Source organism: Myotis davidii, unplaced genomic scaffold, assembly GCF_000327345.1.
Source record: "Myotis davidii unplaced genomic scaffold, ASM32734v1 scaffold530, whole genome shotgun sequence".
Classification (NCBI taxonomy): Eukaryota; Metazoa; Chordata; class Mammalia; order Chiroptera; family Vespertilionidae; genus Myotis; species Myotis davidii.
Genome location: NW_006282272.1, coordinates 975,389 through 998,499, shown reverse-complemented (window position 1 = coordinate 998,499; position 23,111 = coordinate 975,389). Strand labels below are relative to the sequence as shown.

At 41.5% G+C, this 23,111-nt stretch overlaps 1 protein-coding gene across 1 annotated transcript in view; it reads right to left on the bottom strand.

The window, feature by feature from the left end:
• Window positions 1-23,111, bottom strand: part of MED14 (mediator complex subunit 14) — a 57,132-nt gene that overhangs the window by 3,889 nt on the left and 30,132 nt on the right. The window contains exons 16-29 of the mRNA XM_015558433.1: window positions 19,491-19,651; window positions 19,257-19,403; window positions 18,159-18,250; window positions 17,067-17,219; window positions 16,525-16,794; window positions 14,450-14,590; window positions 12,500-12,611; window positions 9,488-9,619; window positions 7,550-7,732; window positions 6,240-6,475; window positions 3,436-3,615; window positions 3,237-3,344; window positions 1,492-1,617; window positions 848-1,040 (exon numbers count right to left, since the gene is read on the bottom strand). Coding sequence (XP_015413919.1) covers window positions 848-1,040; window positions 1,492-1,617; window positions 3,237-3,344; window positions 3,436-3,615; window positions 6,240-6,475; window positions 7,550-7,732; window positions 9,488-9,619; window positions 12,500-12,611; window positions 14,450-14,590; window positions 16,525-16,794; window positions 17,067-17,219; window positions 18,159-18,250; window positions 19,257-19,403; window positions 19,491-19,651 — 2,234 coding nt within the window. The remainder of the gene's footprint in view (window positions 1-847; window positions 1,041-1,491; window positions 1,618-3,236; window positions 3,345-3,435; window positions 3,616-6,239; window positions 6,476-7,549; window positions 7,733-9,487; window positions 9,620-12,499; window positions 12,612-14,449; window positions 14,591-16,524; window positions 16,795-17,066; window positions 17,220-18,158; window positions 18,251-19,256; window positions 19,404-19,490; window positions 19,652-23,111) is intronic.

The window sequence follows — 23,111 nt, the reverse complement described above, 5'->3', positions numbered from 1 at the left end:
TATTACTAGTAAAATTTTCACACTGCGGTACATAAAAATGTTTCAGAGAACGACTTCCCCTCATTTAAAAACGTAATTCTGTTATCATACTATTCTCAACAGAAAGATGGCAGACTTCCTTAGTATTGGAAATAAGCAAAACGGAAGAAAGTTCTCTTTGCTGAGGTTTGTTTTGCAACCCAGGATTTGGCACTGCCAGGAGTTGTGTGTTAAGCGTAGGCTACAACAGTATTGACCGGACCTTGGTTCTCTTGTCAGAACATTCTGGTTTCCTTGACGGTGCTCACTGTGAGAGCTTCATTGTGCACTTGGTGAACAGGTTCACTTGCACCCGCCTGAACTCATATAAGGAGCCCAAAAAGCAGTGATGCCATTTGTATCAGCTTTTATTCTTCACAAAACATTGAGAAGATACAGAACTTTGAATGATATTATTCTCTTCATGACTGAACCATGAAATATGAGAAACCAACATGCAGTTCAACTTGGTGATGTACAGAGTGGCGGGTATCGATGGGAGGGCAGGAATTTACATTCACGGAAAATTCTATCATCCTAACCTAGGGCATTGTGGCCATGTGTGCCATAAATACAAGCTTCTGGCATTAGCAACTGGGTCAGTCCCAATAGCAGATCACTAACGAAAATGAAGTCCAGGCAGCAGAGACATGGACAAAAACAAAGAACCAGTGAGAACAGAAGAAAGCGACAGGCAGACACTGAGAGGCCACAGCGACCGGAGCTCACTGGGCTGAGGCGGGAAAGGAGGAAGCAGCGGGGAGAAGGGGAGATCTCTCAAAAGAACTTACAACACATACGCAATAAAGATCATCTACTGGTCATGTACCTTGTCGCGGTGGGTTCATCTCTGCAAACCTCTTCAGAATGTTGCTGACCATCATGGGAGCAGCAACAGAAGAGTTCTGCTGCCTGGGAATGTCTGCCTGCTGGGTTGTACCTGAAGCCATGTCATAAATGATGGGAACTATTATACTAACAGGTTCTTGGGGAGGGACCGATGTCTTCTGAGTTAGTTGAAGCTGTAGACACAAAACACATACAAAGAGAATGAAAACACAGTAAGAACAAAAACATTTGACGAAAATTTATCAAAGGTACTATCATTTACTGTCAGATTCAGATACGTGAAGCAAAGAAAATGAAATGATTAACATGCAACTGTCCCACAATGATCTAGTTCAATAACTTTCTGTTATTACTCAAGGAACCAGGGTCACATGAAGTCTAAGCTGACGAGGAATCTGGACCTATATTTGGCAGCGACAGATCATTTCTGCACTTATCCACAAGCTGCTGCACTATCCTCATGTGGCTCTTTCTTCTGAACAGTGGTTCTCAACCTTCCTCATGCGGGATGTATTTAGGCGCCCCCTGTGAAGGGGTCGTTCGCCCGCCAAAGGGGTCGCGACCCACAGGTTGAGAACTGCTGCTTCCGAAGCTGCGTGCACACATATGCCGGGTGGTACTTACAAAAAAGAGCATTTTGGATTTCAGCACCACAGCAGGAGTCCCAGGAGGTGCAATCGGCGGGGCGCTGGGAGGGATCGTCAGGCAAAACTGAACGTTCCACTTTAGCTGTGTTGCCTGGTCAGGAAACTGTTTTGAAAAAAAAAAATCAAAAATCAAGATAAAGTCCTATGAACATTAGGAGTCTGAAAAGTTGAGGCAGAATTTTATTTTATACTCATCAACAAAACAAAGTTGATAACCTGCATGTTTTCAAAAAATAGTTCTACATAAAGGTCCTAATTGAAAAGGCCACTACGGATTTATGTGATATGTTCCTCACCTCCCCACTCACATCACCAATTCCTGTGGATTCTGCTTCCTCAGGGCCTCTGACCCCTGTTCCCTTCTCTCTATCCTCACTGATGCCAGCCCCGGGCTTTGTTACTCCTCCCGTGGTCCCCTAATGGTCCCTTCCAGGGGCCGCTTCTCCCGTCCATCTTGATAGCGCTGCCAAGTGTTCAGGAAGGTGGTTCTATTCTAGCTCACAAATGTTCAGTGACAGGCAGTGACACATGTTGTCCCCCACCCTCTCCAAGAATCAACAGCTGGCATTCAAGGCCCTTAACTAGTGTCAACCTAGACTTCCCAGTCTCAGTTCCAATTCCTTCCCTAAAACAAACTAGTCAAACTGTGTTAATAACTTTCAATTATATCCACGGATGCTTTTGTAACCACAGAAATATTTACTCCTTTAAAAACTCAGATGGCTATCTTGTTGGCATAAATAATGTCTCCTACAGCCTATCAGAGCAGAAGCCATGCTGGCCCAATATTAAAATATCAACTGAAAAAAGAAGCGAGGTATTTGGAATTTCCCAAAGCAATACTAGAAACGTTAAAATGAAAGGACTATGGTAAGGTTGGAAAAATATAATCAGCTGCCACCTGGATATAATTGTATTAATTGTATATACATTGATATAATTGTACAGTTTCATAGAAAGGAAGAGGAATTTAAAATCTCCCAGAGGACCCTAACCGGTGTGGCTCAGTGGATAGAGCGTCGGCCTGCGGACTGAAGGGTCCCAGGTTCGATTCCTATCCAGGGCATGTACCTTGGTTGCAGGCACATCCCCAGTAGGAGGTGTGCAGGAGGCAGCTGATCGATGTTTCTCTCTCATCGATGTTTCTAACTCTCTATCCCTCTCCCTTCCTCTCTGTAAAAAGTCAATAAAATATATTTTAAAAAGTAATAATCTTTAAAAAAAAAATCTCCCAGAGGAGAGTTTTGATAAATGGTATTAAGGCAATTAGGGGCATCTGAAGAAGTTGGATCCATACCTCACACATGACACAAAGACATACTTAAAATAGACCCAAAATTTAAATAATTTAAAAAATGAGTCCATACAGTATTAGAAGAAACCATGGGAGGGTTATTTCATTATCCAGGAGTAGGAACAGAGTATTAAATATATTTGCTTTTATAAGAGATAAGCCACTGGTAACTCGGGTTGCCTGTGGGAAGGAGGTGTAGATGGCTGGATGAAAAATTTCCCACTGAATCACCTTGTTCTAAATTCAGAAGATGCAAGAGGACTGTGTTGCCTATTCAAAACATATAAAATTTAAGTGAAAAATTAAGAAGAATATAAGAGAAAATTAGAAGTGCCTAAATGGGTAAAAACCAATAAACGCTGATCCCACCAAATGCAACCTCCTCAAACAGAGCTGGCTATAAAAGTTGGTGTTTCTCTGTAACTTACCAGCTCCAGTTTCATAATATGCACACAGTCCCTGAGGATGTGTGTAGGAGCTCCTAATAGCTTGGTGAAGGCTATTAATGTATTGGCTTTAAATGGCGGTCCGGCAACCTGTAGGGATAAACAAAGCAGGTTACTCTTCATTTGGCCTTGACTCTTGTTTCGTTGACTACACTAAAATGATGTATCAATAAATACGTACTCTTGTTTCAAAGAATTTCTCTAAAACTTGAAGTTCGTCAGGCTTCCACTGCCCTGCATTCTCAGGTGTCACTTTCAGCTGAAGTGTTTGGTTGGTTTTGGGACTAAGGGCTACTCTGCATTTCAGCGCATCCGTCTTAAACATGATCACCCCAGGTTCATTGGAATTTATCAGCTGTAGCTGCAAAACAAGGATGCATCAAATTAGCATGCAAGACAATATGTAAAAAAAAAAAAAAAAAAAAAGACAGTATGTAAGACAAAGAAAAAATGAAACGTTGCCCAGGGAACTGTTTCAAAAGGAAGACAACTCAGTTGATACCTATTCCAAAACAGAGGTATCTAGGCACTGAGCACCGAAACTGCGGCCACCATTCCAGAGAGGCAATCAGACATTACATATCTCGATGGAAGAGCATTAACACCACCTATGAAATATTCTTGCAAAACAAGAACCAACTTGAGGCTGAATTCAGCAGTTAGATCAGGGGTGGACAAACTTTTTGACTTGAGGGCCACAATGGGTTCTTAAACTGGACCGGAGGGCCGGGACAAAAGCATGGATGGAGTGTTTGTGTGAACTAATATAAATCCAAAGTAAACATCATTACATAAAAGGGTTCTTTTTTTTTTTTTTTTTTAGTTTTATTCATTTCAAACGGGCCGGATCCGGCCCGCGGGCCGTAGTTTGCCCACGGCTGAGTTAGATCCACAGGATTGATCCATATTATAGATCTATAGGGGTCAAAAGAACATGTTAAATTATTCTAAAACGATGCAATCAGCAAAATCCAGACAGAAACTCTACAGGACAATGATATGGTTTCTTCAAAAAATAAAGTATGGAAGAAGAAATGGAAGGGGAACCTATAGTTTGAAAGGGACTTAAAAAAGTAGTTTGGGGCCCAGCCAGTGTGACTCAGTTGGTTAAGCATTATCCCACGCACCAAGAAGTTGACGGTTTGATTCCTAGTCAGGCACATGCCCATGTTGTGGGCTCAACCCCCAGTAGGGGGTGTGCAGCTGATTGATGTTTTCCTCTCTCATTGATGTTTCTATCTCCCTCTCCCTTCCTCTCTCTCTGAAAAAAAAAATCAAAAACATATTAAAACAAACAAACAAAACTAGTCTGGGTTCTGATTCAAACTGTGAAAAAAGTGATAACTTGGGAAAGAAATCTGGACACCAACCATATTTGATAATAAAGAAATTGTATTTGGCCGAAACCAGTTTGGCTCAGTGGATAGAGCGTCGGCCTGTGGACTAAAGGGTCCCAGGTTCGATTCCGGTCAAGGCCATGTACCTCGGTTGCGGGCACATCCCCAGTGGGAGATGTGCAGAAGGCAGCTGATGGATGTTTCTCTCTCATCGATGTTTCTAACTCTCTATCCCTCTCCCTTCCTCTCTGTAAAAAATCAATAAAATATATTTTAAAGAAAAAAAAAAGAAATTGTATTTGGATGAAATGATGTCTGGAATTTGCTATCGAACAATCTGGGGGGAACCAAAAGTGAAACAATAGTGGTATGAGTTCACTGTTGAAGCTGGGTGATGAGGAAAGACAGGTTCATTATCCAATTGTCTCTACTTTTTACAAGCTTAAAATTTTCCACAATAACAACAGAACTGGCACATTAGGGGGAAATAGATCCGGATTGGGGCCTTTTGCTAGCCCAGGGGCTAGTAAATATTTTAGGCTATTTGGTCTCTGTTACAACCACTCAATGATGCCACTGTAGCTGAAAGCAGACGTAGACGGTATGTATTGAGTGGGAGTGGCTGTGTTCCAATGAAACTTTATTTGCAAAAATAGGTGGTGGGCAGGACTTGCCTCCAGGGCCATAGTTTACTGCCTGCTGCTCTAGACTAATATGTTGATTACACAAATGAGCACGAGTTTTAAAGAGCTAAACACTTACATGGCTTTTAAGAGGCAGAGGTGAGCCTAGATCCCAGGTCTGATGATTGCCATTTTAATGCTAATTTATTCAACTTATGTTAAAACCTGTATTTTTTTCAAATCTGAATATAAAGGCTGCAAAAGAGCGTGGTGCCATCCCTTGAGTGGACATTTTCAACATTCACCATTCTGACGACCACCCCATTAACATATGCACATCAACAATAATAATTACAAGTAACTCATGGGTACTGAAGACCAAGACATTATGCTATGAGCTTTTTATGAAATATCTCAAATTCCCACAACTGTTCTGAGTTAGGCAGATCCCATCACCTACTATCACCAGAAAGGTGAAGAACTAGCCAAGCTCATGCCAGCAGGTGGCCTGGCCTGGCCACAAACCCAGGCAGCTGGACTCTAGAGCAGGTGCTCTCAACTCTGACCCATCTCCTGCGGGCATCACCACAGAACAGGTTAGAAGGCCTTTTCGGTCAGGGTTTTAAATCAATTCAAATGCTTGTTTATTTGAAAAATAGCTTTCATCCCTGTGATCAGAAGTCATTTGATTTCAATGAAGACTCGAGTTCAAAGCCAGCCTGCCTGCCAAAGCATTCGAGGACAAGCGCTACTCATAGGCTGTTCTCTGCAAAGCCAGCTCCGGGGCACACATGTCCTATGGTATTGAGGAGACCTACCTCCAGGTCCACGTGAGCCACAGGAGGGCAAATGATAAAATGAAGGAAAATGTTAGAATGGAAAAGAAAACAGTGCAAAGTGTAACTCTAACAAGCTAGTTAAAGGAGGGGAGGGAATACCACTTTAGTTCCGATCCTATTCTGAGAGGAACTGGGCATCTGCCTTGGACACCCCCACTTATGAGTTAGTTCACTAGGTGGCCATACCGTTTCCTGTTGGATAATTCTTTGAAGGTGTCTTCTCATGATGACCGATCCAAGGAATCTTTCAAGCGGAGAACAAAGGTAACTACCAGCCAGGCCAGGCACGAGGCCTGGCGTCGGAGAGGGCAGCAGTAAAACGTTCAAGGCACTGTGAGTGAGGATGGTGGGTATGGAGGCTGCCCAGGAGCGCTGAGGTAGTTTGCGAGGTGGGGGCATATTTGTTGGCATCGTTTGAGAACCTTTTGGGAAGGAAAAAGCCATTTCACTTATAAAGACATATTATCTCATTGCTCCCTGCTTTGTTTTTGGTACAGATCTTCGCTAGTCTATAGCAACCTGTACTGTTTAATTACTCCTTGTAGTGCAGCAAACATATATAAGCTTCCTGTTAGCAAAAATGGCCACGGCTCTTCCTGTGGCCAGGTCCCTTGCAATGAGACTTTGCAGCAACCCCATCAAGAAGTGGTCTGTTGCTCTACCTGGATTCTGGGTTGGCTCTGTGACTTGCTGTGGCCATCAGGATGCAGTGGAAGTGAGGCCGTGCTGGTTGCAAGCCTAGGCTTTCACTCATTCTCTTGGAGCTCCCTGTCCAGCCACCAGGTAAACAAGCCATGATCAATTATGAGACCATATGGAACAGCGAGACGCCATGTCGCTGGGGTTACCTTAAATCAGCTAAGCCCAGCCAACCCAGGAGCTGACTACAGATGCATGAGCGAGCCCAGCAGAGCCTGGGAGAGCTACCCAGCTGGCCTCAGCCCAAACTGCCACACTGCAGAATGGTGAGCAAATAGGACTGTTGTTTTAAGCCACTCAAAGTTGCGTAGCAAAAGCTAGCTACCATGCCCTAATCGGTTTGGCTCAGTGGATAGAGCTTCGGCCTGCGGACTGAAGGGTCCCAGGTTTGATTCCAGTCAAGGACGTGTACCTTGGAATCAATAAAATATATATTTTTTTAAAAAGCTAGCTAGCATATTTGTACAATTCTTCTCTTCTGGTTTACATTGCATAACCCTGTCAGATGCCTTCAGGGATCTTTTTAAGGCCTAGTATTGTAGCTAAGTTAGCAGTCATAACAGAGGCACTGGGGTCTCAACTCAAAAAACTTCTGGAAGAGACATTTCCCTTTCTTACATTATGTCTGACTTCGGCAGTGAACTATTATTACCACCGATTTACTAAATGGACAAGTTAAAGTTAATAAGTAACCCCATTCAACAAGTAGGTCACGATCTTCAAATGTGAGGATGGAATAAAGTAGGTCATTCGCTGGTTATACTAAAAGCCGACATAAACATGTTGGTTACACTCACTTGTTCCAGCTCGAGGGGAATGAGAAGCGTCTGGAACTGGAGAGTGTAGTGATGGGTTGGCTGGGGACATCCCAGGTAACCGTGTTGCTGGCGAGGGGCCAGACACTTGAGGAGACCCTGGCCAGTTCCCTGCTCGTCCACTTGGTGACACCATCGTATACGGAGAACTGGGGTCCAGGGCTCCTGCAAGCAAGTAAACAAATGGTTTTCAAAGTCTGCATCTTAATAACTGAAAAGTATTCGACAACATTTAAATGGTCGCACTTTACATGGTGATAATTTTATTTTCTTTCAGGATAGTATTTCACTGAAGCATGATGCTTCTTAACACGACATGTCTGAATATTCTCTATAGTTCATGTACTTTTTAATGATATAAAAATTAGAAGAAAAAAAAGACGGAGAAAGACTAAAAATTTACCTTCCCGCGAACTTCAAGATGTGGAATACATAACAATTTATATCACAGAACAATCTTCTATGGGTTTGAAAATATTAAGCAAAAAAATCTCAAAGCTCCGTTAAGAAAAGAAATCTTACATTTTTAAACTAACTCTGACAAATTATGTTTTCATTCTACTCAGAGGAGGTTGAGGAGAGGGAAATTTTCCATTTTCTTTATTTAGTAAAGGTGACATGGACTAAGAAATGAACCACAGAATAATGTTTTGAAAGCAGCAACTTCCTGAACAATTTGGTATTTCAATTCACCCTGCAGGGTTACACCACTCTGCAACCAAATGACAAACTGAAAAAAAATACTTCTACCAAACATCAGAGAATAAATGGTCCTTACTTAGAAGTCTTACAAAGTGATAAAAACAAACAAACATAAGAACACAGGAAAAGGATATAAGCTGGCACACACAAAATAAGCAGCACACATTAAGCAGTAAGGTACCATTTTTTAGCTATCTAAGTAACCAAGATTTTAGAAAATCCCAATACCCTGTGTTGGCAACGATGCAGGAAAACAGACATTCTAGTTATGATACTAGAGGAAATTGGTAACAGGCTTTTGGGTGAGCAATCTGTAATATGTTTTAAAAGCTTTAGAATTTCTCAAACCCTTTGAGGCAGCAATTTCACTTCTAGGAACTTACCTAAGGAAATAATCATGCGAGCAGACACGACACCACTTTTACTTGTGAAAAAATGGAAACGTTCTAAACATATCATAACAGGAGAGCAGTTAAATATGGTATGCCCAGGTAAGGGTAATGCTATGAAGCCATTCAGTATGACAATGTAGAGTTCTTACTGCCAGAAATGTTGCCGCAAATATTAATAGTAAAGAGTAAAAAATCTTCAGTGCCACACAGCTGTCAAATCTGAGGAACGCAGTCATATATTTAAGTGAAAGAAGGTCTGAACACCACGTGCAATATGCTGTCTGCCATGTGTGTAAAAGCCGTATTTGCTTATTTATGCATAAAACATCTCTGTGAGAACAAGAAGAAATGAACGACACCAGCTAAATGCCCGTGGGAGGAGGAACTAGGTGGCTCGTGGAAACACTGCACTGGCTACTTCTTCTATTCTTTATCGATTTGAACCAATCTGAAATAGGACTTTCGAGTTAAAGAGTGAAAAAAGTTGTCTCAATATAACATAAAGAGTAGGGTCCCAATTTTAGTGGTGGTGGTGGGGTATGTTTGAGGCGGGAGATAAGAAGATGGGTAGAGAGCAAGCAAGAGACTCAAACAGGTAGACAAGCAGGGGTGTGTGACTGGAAGAGCGAGGGAGAGGGAAAGGGAGAGAGTCCAAAGCAGACAAAACTGGTGGGTCTCTGCGTGGTGTGGCTAGGAAAAATTTATTTTCTTTTGCTATTCCCCCAATAAACAAATACTAATTTTGCAAAAAGAAAATAACTTATGTAACAAAAACTACTTCCACAGCAAACTCTTGTGCTACGGCAGCTTCCATGTACGGACTCACCATGTGGACTAGCAAAGCTGGCCCCTGGTCCTATAGAGAGTCCATGCGAGGATGGGGGAGGAGTTGGAACAAATGACGCTGGTGACGGGGCTCTCAAAGCCCCACTGGGGGAGCTGGCAGCATGCAGATTTCCTAATAAACGAAAATAATTATAGATGATCTTGCAGGACACATATTATGTCCTGTCCAAGGACCCCAAGTTAAGACTCTACAGACTAAAGTACTAAGTAGTAAAGCTCCCGTAAGTAGTGCAAAGGAAAACTAGAATTTTCATTATTGAAAAAAAGAGAGATCAATTCCATGAGGCCCAAATTCCAGCTTTTATATTGGCTAATTAAAAAAAAAAAAAAAGAATCCAGTGTACACTTTATTCACCCATTCACTCATTCAACTAGGCCCGAATGTCAATTTCATGCCTAGCATTGTGCGTAGTACGCACCGGGGATTAGCAAGTTAACGATATAAAAATTCCTATTGTCATAAAACTTATATTTAGTAGAATGTGAAAGACTACAAATACATGTCATGTAGTGAGTGAGAAGTGCTGTGGAGAAAAACAGGGTGAGGTAAGGGGGCGATATTGAGCAGTGGTGGAGGTGGGTGCTGTTCTTTAGGTAAAGCAATCAGAGAAGACCTCGTGAGCTGAGAAACAAATTGAAGGAAGAGGCACGAGGGTATACGGGGCTTAAGGTATTCCAGGCAAACATCTAGTGCAAAGGATGTAAAGGATCACAGTTATAAATAACAGGGAAGGGCCCTAAATCACACTGGGACTTGTAGGCCACTCCAAGGACTTAGGGTTAACGCTGAATGAAATGGGAAACCACTGCAGTTTGCAGCTGAGGAGTCATGAACTGACTTCTGGTCCAGAAGGATCCCTCTAGTTCAGTGGTTCTCAACCTTCCTCATGCCGCGACCCTTTAATACAGTTCCTCATGTTGTGGTGACCCCCAACCATAGAATTATTTCCGTTGCTACTTCGTCACTGTAATTTTGCTACTGCTATGAATCGTAATGTAAATATCTGATATGCAAGATGTATTTTCATGGTTACACATGGAACATAATTAAAGCATAGTGATTAATCACAAAAACAATATGTAATTATATATGTGTTTTCCAATGGTCGCGACCCACAGGTTGAGAACTGCTGCTAGCTGCTGTAGGGCAGGGCCCAGGCCAGCGCAACCAGTAAGTGTAATCATCCAGGTGAGAGATGGCTAATGACCTGGGCGCCGGCAGAGGCCGATCTGGTGGGAAGTGGTTAGATTCTGGATAAATTCTAAAGATGGAGCTGGCACCATTCGGTGACTGGCTGAATGTGGGTGTGAGAGAAAGAGGGATCCAACCGGACTCTTTAACAGCTTTGGTCCAAGTAGCAGGAAGGAAGGGGTGCTCCTGCCATTCACTGAGATGGGGTGCTTGTGGCAGGAGCAATTTGGGGTGGGGAGGAGGGGTGGGTTGGTGAGTTTCAGATGTTGACTAGACAGCTAAATGGAAATGTTGGAATAGACAGCTGGAAATACAGGACTTGAATTCGGGGGTGAGGCCTAGATAGGAGATATGAAAAAACGGGAGACATGAGCTTTAAAGATGGTATTTAGCCACAGGACTCGTTTTAACTTGGGGACTATGGCTACCAAAACTACAAATAAGTGCAGCACTAACATACTTGCTACTTTACCATAACTATCCTCAATATCAAGTTTTAAATTCTCTACCTCTATGTAAGGGAATTCCACAGTTCCATGTCCTATAATACCCAGTGCAATGCCTTACATTCAACTTGATTAACCTTTGTTGTTTTACTTATTTAGCTGTGTGACCTGGACAAGTGACTACAGGATAAAGTGCTTAACACAGATTAAGTACTATACATACCTGTCTGCTATTACCTTTATTTCAAAATAATCATTTCTCCTACCGACTATGCAAAACCAGTCTCAACTCTATCCTAGAAAAACACTCTCCTGCCCTAGCTGGTGTGGCTCAATGGATAGAGTGCTGGCCTGCAGATGGAAGGATCCCGGGTTCAATTCTGGTCAAGGGTATATGCCTGGGTTGTGGGCTTGATCCCCATTAAGGGGCGTACAGGAGGCAACCAATCAATGATTCTCTCTCATCACTGATGTTTCTCTCTCTCCCTTCCTCTCTGAAATCAATAAAAATATATATATTTTTAAAAACCCTCTCCTTGGGCTCTATGCCCTGTGTCTCCCGTTTTCCTCCTTGTTCTCTTGGCCGCTCCTTCTCGGGCTGAGCCTACCCACCCACTTGGGCTTCAGTGGCCTTCAATGGCATGACAACAACTTCCAAGTCTTCATCTGTGGTCCAGGCATCTCTGATGAGCAGGCAGGCGATCATCTCCCCAAGAAAGCTGACACCTGTCTTCCTCGCTAGGCGATAAGCCCCCGAGCAGGGCTGGTCCCTGGCTCGCGGGTCAGTCCTCAGCACATGCAGCATGTGGCACAGAGCGGGTGCTCCCGCGATACCAATGAACTGCAGGTCAACAGTCAAACTTGGGCATGCTCAAGTTGCCAGCAGAGCCATTTTGCTTGGCCAAGCAGGCTGTGCACTGCCTAGCTCTGAGGGCCGGGCAAACCTTCTGTAAGGGCCGGCTGCCATGGCGGGAAAGCAGCCTCGGACAGTACGTAGATGGCGTGGCCGCATGCCAACGAAACTAACCACAAAACAGGTGGAGGGCAGGACCTGGCCCCAGGCTTCTGTGTGCCGACTTCTGACACAGATCCTGTGATTAGATTAGCACTTCTTGGAGTTGTGCCATGAGTCTGGTTCTGGGTGATAACACCTCCATTTAATTCAAACCTTTTAAAGTGCTTTGAATCATGGATTTCACAACTCTGCCATCATGAATGAATGGCAGATACGTAGCTATAGACTAGAAAGGGAGTCCTCTCTGAAGTCCAGGCTACATGCGCAGTGCTTCTGTGTGTGCACGTGTGTGTGTATTTTCGATTTAAAGGTGACACAAGAAAATAAGTACTGTCTTACCTGGAGACTGTGTGTGCATCATAGAGGGAGATGGACTAACAGTGTTGTGATAAGATGTAGGAGGTGAAGTAAGAGGGTAAGCGCCCGATGATCCTGGCTGCTTGGGAAATGGCTGAAAAGAAGAAATTTATATGTTTGTCAAACGGCCATACAACATAGCCTGAGTGCATGGCTTTCCCTAATAGACAGCTCCAGTAGTAACATTTCACACTTCATGAAAATGTACAAAATACACATCCATAACACAGGTTTTACAAAACCGCCTGACTTTTAAAAAGGCAGCATCCTCATTCCTGATCTTGCGATGCCATTGCTTACATTCCTCAAGATGGCTTTCGCTCATTTTATCTGTCATAGCTTAACAGGCAGCACATGAAAAATAATGCTTCTTTCCTTTGGTGGAGTTTTGGAGTCAATGATATATGGTAGTTCAACCTGACCTCTACTTACCTTTACCTTCATCTCCAGTAATGAAACAATGGAATCCTTTCTACTCTATATTTTTAAAAAATTGAGGTACAAATCACATATAGTAAAGAGCACAAATATTAAATGTACAGTTGGATGGATTTTTACAAACATAACTACCACATAGATGAAGATACTGAAGAGATTACCACAGAGGTTCTCAACCTGTGGGTCGCGACCCCTTTGGCGGTCGAACGACCTTTTCACAGGGGTCACCTAAGACCATCCTGCATATCAGATATTTCCATGACGATTCATAACAGTAGCAACATTACAGTTATGAAGTAGCAACGAAAATAATTTTATGGTTGGGTCACAACCTGAGGAACTGTATTAAAGGGCCAGAAGGTTGAGAGCCACTGGATTACCAGAACCCCAGAGCCCTTCCTTATACACCTTAAGTCTTTATCACCTCCCCACAGGTAAGCACTATTTTGACTTCTATTACTCAAGTTTGGTTTTGCATTTCATATAAATACTGAAAGTACTCATTATATACATGGTATCTGGCTTCTTTTGTTCAACTCTATGTCAGTGAAATGCATCATGTTGCTGCATGCAGCAATAATTTGCTTTCTCATTTCTGTAAAGTATTCCATTGTATAAATACACCCCAATTTATCTACCCACGCTACTGTTGCTAGATATTTGAGTTGTTTACAATTTTTTGGATAAATAATGTTGCTATAAATGGTGTTTTTTTGATGCATTTCTGTTGTACATATACCTAAGAGTAGAATCATTAAACCAAATGTTGCATGATGTTCAGCTTTAGGCCTCTGGAATACTGCTAAACCCCACTGCAAGCTAGCTGTACCATTTCACACAGCCTCCAGGAATGAGTCTCAGTTGCTCCGAATACCAAATGCTGGCAAGGATTGCCATTTTTCTTCGTAAAGCCACTATTGTGGCTATGGAGTATGACTGTACTACACTTTGGTTTGTATCTCTGTGATGCCAAATGACATCGATCTGGACAACCTCTGTGGTGATTAGACGGGTGACCACCTGACGTCACTTCACGTGCACAAGTCTGAGGTGAGCGCTGCTTCTGGCTATTCACTTCCCATCACTGGGAGCCTCCTCCTTGTAACCTGTATGCCTATTTTTTCCTATGGACTTCTTGGGCATCTGGGACCCACCAAGGATCTCCTTGTCTTTCAAGAAAGAAGCCCAGCCCTGGCCAGTGTGGTTCCGTTGCTTGGGCTTCGTCCGATGATCCTGTACACGGAAAGGTCACAGGTTCGATTCCTGGATCAGGACACACATCTAGGTTGCAGGTTCAGTCCCTGTTGGGGTGTGTAGGAGAGGCAACCAGTCAACTTTTCCCTCTCACATAGATGTTCTCTCTCTCCCCCCTTCTGCCTTCCTCTCTCTAAAAATAAATAAGAAATCTTAAAGGAAAGAAAGAAGCCCAGACACCTGTAGAACCTGTTAAATTAAACAAATGTGATGCCGTGTGGAATTTCAGCTCCACATTACCTGTTGCTGAGGTGGTGGCTGGAGTTGGGAGATAAGAGAATCCATCATATCTCCTCCTATGGGAGAAGGGGGATTATCGTCCTCATTTACAGACCTTCTCCGAGCATCCTGATTGCTGTCAACAAACATATTCAGGAAGGTCTATGGATATAAACAGGTAAAATTTACATTATTTTACCTAACTTTAGCCTGGTATTTTTAAATTATTTATAATATTTTAACAGAAATAAACATACCATGTCTATCTCTGAAATATAAATTTAACACATGATCACTAACACTAGAACAACCTGAAGGACATATTGATAATTTTGAAGGGGGAATATTGACGAAAATTGTTAAGCACCATAACAAAATCAACATTAAGGTTTCAGAAAATTGTATCAACTAAGAAGTACAGTGCAAGCAAAGAGTCGAACAAAGAATTACACCCTGGCACTTCTTAACAAGAGGCCAAAATATTTCCTTATTAATTCCTGAAGCAAAAATGGGGGAGGGAGAGGATCAAAACTTGTATGTTGGAAAATTTCCTACTTAGTGAGAGTTTTCACTTTTTAAGCTAGAAAATATGAGAGGAAAGCTGAATAAAGAAACTAAGCCATCTTTTCTCTTTTTTATCTAATGACTTAATCTTGAACCATCAAGAATGGGACAGCCTTGTTTATAAGATGTCATCAAAGGCTACCAGAATTTGTGTCCAGCATAGCTTTTCTTTCTTCTAATACTCTTCATCTTCCCAGTCTTTAAAAATATAGGTCATAAGAGTATCAGAATCACTCAAAAGCATTTAAAAGTACACAGTCTAGCCGAAACCGGTTTGGCTCAGTGGATAGAGCGTCGGCCTGCGGACTGAAAGGTCCCAGGTTCGATTCTGGTCAACGGCATGTGCCAGGGTTGCGGGCACATCACCAGTGGGAGATGTGCAGGAGGCAGCTGATCGATGTTTCTCTCTCATCGATGTTTCTAACTCTCTGTCTCTCTCCCTTCCTCTCTGTAGAACTCAATAAAAATATATTTAAAAAAAAAAAGTACACAGTCTAATTTCCAATTAAAGATGACGATTCACAACACATTTCATCTTCTCCCAATAATCCATATGAAGCGCTTATAAACATTTTTTAAAGCAGTAAGTCACAACGAAAAAAGAATGGGAAAAGAAAAAAATAGCAATAAACTCTGGAGGCTGCCGAGCAGATGGCTGAGTGGTAACCAACAACGTGAGGGAGCTGTATCCTAAGCAAGCAGTGGGGGAAGCCAAGAAACGAAGCTATTTCCATCTAGATCCTCAACACATGTAGGAACTGGCAGCACCAGATACCTCTGCAAATAAGGATGAAGGTGAAAAATTATCCAATCAAAATTGCTATCTAGCCATATTGTAAGAAGAGGAGGAAAGGAAGAAGGTGTTTGTGAGCAACAGCCTGGAACGAGGAAGGAGCACATAGAAAGCATTAAAAAAGAATTCAATCCTCATCTTTCACTCTGACAATCAGATAATGCCCTCAACTAAGCAGTCAACGAACAGCAATGTAAGCACCTATTTAGAGATAAGATATAAATATCAAGAGAATCAACTATGTAAGAGTTGAAAACAAGGCAGGAGAATGGCAAGAGAGGATTGCAGGGGACTAATTTTCAAAACAAGTCATTCGGAATTATCTGACTCTACGTTTTAAGTAACTGAGCTATTAGACCAGAATCTCCAAGGATTCGGGCCCAGGACCCTACATTTTAAAAAAGCACCATAGTTCTATTGGCATATCAAACCTACTCAATAATCAATGATGAAGACTACTTTTAAAGTCATAAATAGCAAATAGGAATCTCTTCAGTGGCTTCCACCTTGCCCAGCACAGTAGGGACACAAAGGGAAAGACATTTTCTCACCTTATACATAGGCACAACCCTTTAGAACTTCTAGCTCCTTCAGTCAAGTGGCAGAGATAATGCATTAACATGGCTGCTTATTAAATTTAGACAGGAATTTGTTGCTTTGCCCCATTATTTCCCCCCTCGAAGGAATTGTTTGAGATCATGTTTATGCTTATTCATGCTGTACCACTGAAGTCTGTTACCTTGAGTCCTGGTGCAGGATAAAACCCTTCAACTAACTTGCTATTATCAAAAAGACTATAGGCACCGTCCCGTATGGCCACCACGCCGCGGCTCCGGCAGTATATGTCGATGCAGTACATGTTCCTAAAGGCCAGCCTGATGTGGGTGGACGACTGCGGCAGGATGGAGAAGCACTGGTAGGCCGTGTTGGTTCTCTGGGTCAAGCCCAGCATCGGCACAGTGGGGAGTTTGTTGATGGCGTTTAACGGAGCCTGAGTATCAAACAGTACCTACAAGGAGCAGACACAGTGAGAGCAGCCAGCTTCTGTACCATGCTAAAACCTCAGGATTTTCAATGTAGAAGCATCATAAATGAGACAACATCCTTCTGATACATTCCACAAAACTTTCCCTTGAAGCGAATGCAAAGTAGATCGCTCTGTCCACTTTGAATCAAAGAAAATTCTCCAAGATAAGTGCAAGATATGAAAGACACAGATACCCACCCTCATCATTAATACTAATCGAATCTTATTTTTAAAGAGAAAATAAACTTAATTACCTGTAGTAACTGAACCACATTTGGTGTTTTGTTGAACATTTCTTGAAGCTGATGGAGAATGGTATTGTGACAGTTACTGCAACCTGAGTTTGGACCAACAGTTCCCAAAGAAATGTGGAATTTCTGATGTATCGAATTCCATTGGATACTAATCTAAAGCAAAGAGAATACATATTTCAGACACTGAGAGAGTAAAAGATTCAAGTATTGGAAAAAATGTTTAAACAGTAAGGCAAACTTCCAAAGATCTAAATTAGATCTTTTCTGAAAGCAACTCCTAAGACTGGACTCTTTACATTCTAGGCGTGCTGTTACTAAGGACCAGCACATTCACTGAGCATGTGTGTTAGATATCCCACTTCTAAATAAAACAAAGAGGGGGCGCTAAAGAAAACACTTCGATTACATTTTATTTAAAAATTACCAATGGTGTTTCTAATGTTCACTTTCCTCTTGAGCTGACGGAGAGGCACCCTCTGGTGCACACGGTCATAGAGAGAAAGGAAGCCACCCCCAACACAGATGCCTTCGTTAACAGATTGTTAAACACTCAAGTAATTTCTGATATTACTTGATTTGGAGAGTGCAGAAAGAAGCGAGCTGGCTGAATTTTCATATTGAATTTCTAGGGCTTTACATGTGAGGTAGAAAAAAACAACAAAAACCACAGCAAAAACTATGAATTATGGGGAATACCTTAAAAAGATAAGATCAAACAATGTTCATTATCACATGACCAAAAATACAGACATACCATATTGTTCAAACTCATGTGTGAACTTCACCACAGTAATCACATTGCTAAGAAGATTTAAAATCAGTTAAGAACAAAATGCAAAAACTAAAAGTATATTGTCTAAAACTCAAGATTATATACCTATCAAAGAGGGTATAATTTTTGTTTTCAATTTTAAAGAGTTAAACATTATAGTACACTATATTTGTATCAACAAAGTATTTAAATTTTACCATTTATCCCTAATTTTTACTTGAGCCTCCAATTATTTCAAGGCAGTTTTCATAATTTTTGAATTCTTGCTTTTTACAAGATTGATGAGAGGAACTTCAGTTTTAATTAATTCATACACTTACTGAGCTTCCTTTGGTGGTTCCATAACACAAGATAAGTTTTCGGTAATTATAAACACGAACTTCTGAGAAAATATTTAGATGAGCAGGTATGTCTAAATATAAAGGAAACAAAAAGGAGATTAAGATTACACATGCCAAATGAAAAATATATATTTGAAAAGGAGGATATTTTGACATATTATATGACTAGATCAAAAGATCTCTAATACGTGTAATTTAGTAAAGAAAGAAAAAAAGAAAGCAACAGCATACATAGAAAGTGGGCTTCCTTCCATTTCCATGCCTACACAAGGTGGCCTGGGCAGGGGTGGAGATATATTAAAGCAATAGCATAGTGGTCAGAGGCTTCAATTCCAGCTCTGCCATTTACTAGCTATGTGAAGTCTCTGTGACTTGTTTTCTTCATTTATAAAATGAAGCATAACTTACCCATCTCATGAGGTGATTGACTATGAGGAGTTAATACAAGCAAACTGTTTAGTACATTGTACAGCACATAGTAAACTCTCTAAGTATTAACTATTATTATATCTATACTAATAAAAGGGTAATATGCTAATTAGACCAGATAGACCAGACGTCTTCTGGACAAAGCCACGGTGGCAGGGGCTGAGGCAGAGGTGGTTACGGGCGATCAGGTCGGCAGGGGAGGGTGGTTACGGGTGATCAGGCCAGCAGGGGAGAGTGGCGCAAGCAGGCAGGCAGGCAAGAAGTTAGGAGCCAGCGGTCCCAGATTGAGAGAGGAATGTCTGACTGCGGAATCGGGCCTAAACCAGCAGTCGGACATCCCCCGAGGCATCCCGGATTGAAGAGGATGCAGGCTGGGCTGAGAGACACCTGTGCACGAATTTTGTGCACCAGGCCTCTAGTATTATTATAATATGGTATACCCATGTGTAAAAATTTCTGGAGACATAATTAACAGTGACTGTCTCTGAGGGAAGGAAACTGAAGCCTAAGTTAAAAGGGAAACTCATTTCTCATTGGATATACTTTTCTTCTTCTTTTTTTTTTTTTTAACAATAGTGCATGTTTTACTTCTTCAGTTAAAAAAGAGGGGGATGCTTTTCCCCCCAAAAGGAAGATTATCACACGTACCTGGTAGAGAACGTGCAAATTCCAACACACACTCATATAATCGTGCAATGCTATTCCAGTCATTAAGGAACATTTCAACCACTTTCCTACCACCAACGGGTTCAGACAACAGGTTTTCATATGTTAGATAAACATGCCGGGATGGTCCTACCGGATTAAAAGAGAAAATTAACAGCAATCAGTATGGAAAAAAGTCCAGAAATATACAAAGACAAAGTGTGTGAAGCATCTCACCTTGTTCCCTGGTGGAAGTGCCATTAAGCGGACAATTTGCAAACACTAGCTCTGCCACCCACGTGCGGTTATTTCTACCTTGCAATCGGAAAGTGCAATCGAGGAGAGAGCGGTCCAGAGCCTTCTGGGTTTCCTCACTTACACCCTTACAGGGAGGAATTCTGGTGAGGAAAGACAGCATATGAAGTGTACTTCCCGTCACAGAAAGACAAAAGCACAGTCTCCACAATGACAGGAGGGCATTTACATTAGAGCTTCAGTTCAAAGTCTCTACCAGGCACCTTCTGTAAAGGAAGGAGGCAACTCATAGCAATTCAAGGCAATTCATAGCATTTAACCCATTTCCATTCACTTCAACACAGGTTAGGACTCATTTTAACAAAGTGATGTTTGTTTTCATCCTTAATCTTGTTATTAGAAAAGACCACAATTCTTGAGAATGAAAAAATCAAGGATATTGACTTTCTACAAAATCTATTTAGAACATCCTCAAGGAAAAACTAAGGGGAGCAAAATACTCGTAAAGCCACTTTTGAAGGCAGAATGATACAGTGGAAAGTACAGGGAGGCGGAATCAGGGACCTGCATTTGAATTCTGACTCAGTCGCATTTAAACCCTTGGATTTCAGTTCCCAGCTACAAAATGGAGCTAAATAACTATCTCATGGTCAGTGATTTTAAAACTAATAAAGTGCTTATGGTGACTGAGACACCAGGTATTCATAGATGTCAATCCCCTTTGCAGTAAAACAAATCTTCATCACTGATTGCCATGACAGAATTCCAGGTTCATTATCATCCCCTTCGCCTCCTCTACAGAGTAACATGCACTATGATGAGCTTTAAATGTATCAATTCATTTAGCATACATGTTATTACTCACATATATTACACATACAAGAGGAATGTATGAGTTTAGTTGTCTTACCACACCTACCTATCCATTTTCTCTCAATTTTATGACTCTCTTATTTGTCATAAAACACTGAGAGGTAATCCAGTTGAGCTGTTTTTTTCAGTAATGGGTGAAATAATGAGATAATATATTCTTTAACCCTACATTATCTTGTAACTCATAGAGAAGGTGGATCAATTCTCAGACTTGGTATGATTATCAATAACTAAGGGAAAAAAACAACTATAACTGGAAACATGGGATCTTGGCTTAGGCCTCCTGTTCAGAATGGAACACCTAGAACGGGGTTTTTCAATGTTGACAATACTGACGTTTTGGGCTGGACTCCGCTGTGGAGGGCTGTCCAATGCAGCCCTGGTCTCTCCCTACCAGATGCCAGGAGCACCTCTACCCCTCTTTTAAGTTAATGATAACCGAAAGTATCTCCAAACATTGCCAAACATCTAGAGGGCAAAAGTACCCTGGGGGTGAGAACCACTGACCCTACAATAAGCAACTTGAGAGAGCAAACAAGAGACAGGAATTGCATATGGTAAACAATAAACTCTGTAGGGGGAAAGAAATCTATACAGGTTGCATAAAATTAACATAGCACTGAAATTTCCTCAATTAAAAATTCATCACAATTCTTCTTAAATGTATAGCTTTTTACATTTTTCAAAAGTGAATCCTTCATACTAGAGACCTTTTATGACTACCAGGAAGATTTTATTTGGGGTAGTTATTATAGGAATCGCATACATTGCATATATGCTTTTCTTTAATCCTCACCAAAGGACATTCTTGGAGGGAGGGAGGGAGGGAGGGAGGTACATCAATTAGCTGCCTTCAGTAGGCGCCCCGAGTGGGGATCAAACCCGCAACCTAGGTATATGCCTGGACTGAGAATCAAAATGGCAACCTTTCGGTGCACAGGATGATGCTCAACCAACTGAGCCTCTCCAGCTGGGCACACATATGCCTGCCCCTACCCTTCAAAACATAACCCTAACCCATAAGAGTTATAGAGCAACCAATGCAGAGAGATTTCTAAATCTTGATTTTGAAAATGGAAATGCAATACATTATCTTCCTTTCACATAAAATAGGTATTTCATGAAATCCATCTGGTTAGAAAATGAACACACAGAAGCCAGCACATTTTCAAGTAAGAACTAAGTAAGAATAAGACTCCTTCCAATTTATGGTCTCAGGAACAATACAACCTTGAAAATATATTCCAGGTCACTTTCTTAATCTATGACATAAGTATAATTGGCTTACCCCAAGAAACTTTGGAAAATATTTACTTGCTTTTAAGGTTATACATGTAACAGAAAGAATAAAAGTCAACTGCCTTCTTAGGCAGGAGGATTATGAGTTCTCAAAAGGGGACTGAAATTGCTTTCATAAAAATGCTGAGCATAAGATTTTTAAAACTCTTGTAAAATATGAAAACATAACTAAGAAAATAGAACACAAAAGTTAACAGCACCTACTCATCTGCAGTTGCCAAGAAGAGTGAAAAGAAAAAAATACCCTGCATTTTAAGCAGAAGTAATTCAAAACCGAATGCAATTAAATTAAGAGTACTACATTTTCCTATTGATTTCCATTGTAAGACTAGCTCTCCCGCTCCAGAAAACAACATTTCGTAGAGATGGCATGAAGATAGCCAGGAAGGGAAGCTATTCCAGTTCTTCAACGCTTTCTCTGGATCAAGCACCAGGACACGCTGAAGCATCCATCTTATATAAAAACTGCTCTTTGAAATTTTAACCCTGTATTTTGGCTTCTGTAATGCTTGCTGGCTTAAATAATAAGGAAAATAAGACCCATTTCAGAGAGGCCATTAAACCTTCCCCAGACAAAGTTATCAGTGCTGGCACCAGGCCAAGGTCTCAAAGCCCCAGCACATAGGGGCTCTTTAAGAACTTGCAAAGGGGACTGGAACAGAACCCCATATTTGGGAGACAAAGAAGGTAAAAAGGTATAAATACAAGAAACTTCCTGTGTGACGGGGCTCAGAATTTGAGAGACATTTTCCTCTGGGCCCGCATGTAATAATAATAATAGTAATAAATGTAACTCCATCTCTCTAAGCGTTGCTTGGTTCTTCTCCGGTTTTCTGTAACAAGGCAGGTGGCGTGTATGCCACTTGCTAGCCCTTCCCGTCTTCCACAGCAACAAAGTGATTCCCAAGTAACAAAAACGAAAGCCCTGCTGACTCAGATGACAGAGCTGCCATGTCTTCGCAGACAGGAATTCAACCGGTAAAAACTGCTTCTATGATTTATATGATTAAACATCTAAGAAATAATACAAATGCCAAAAAAAGAAAATGGTTTTTTTGCACGAAAAAGGTTGATCTCTCGCCCTGGCCGGTGTGGCTCAGTTGGCTGAATGTCGTCCCATGCACCGAAAGGTCTCCAGTTCATTCAAGGTCAGGGCACATACCCAGGTTGTGGGTTTGACCCCTCGTTGGTATACGTCAGGGAGGCAACTGATCAGTTTCTCTCTCTCTCCTTTCCTCTCTCTAAAAAAACACAATAAAAGTATATTTAAAAAAAGGTTCATCTCTTAAATGGTGTACTACCTTTGCAAGTCCATCCTGGTCACCTTATGAAGCACAAACAATGCATTAGCTTTCCTTTTAAGCACCCTTTGGCGCCTTGCCCTCTATGTTTAGAACCAAGCCAAGCCCTCTGCCCATCTCTCTGTACCCT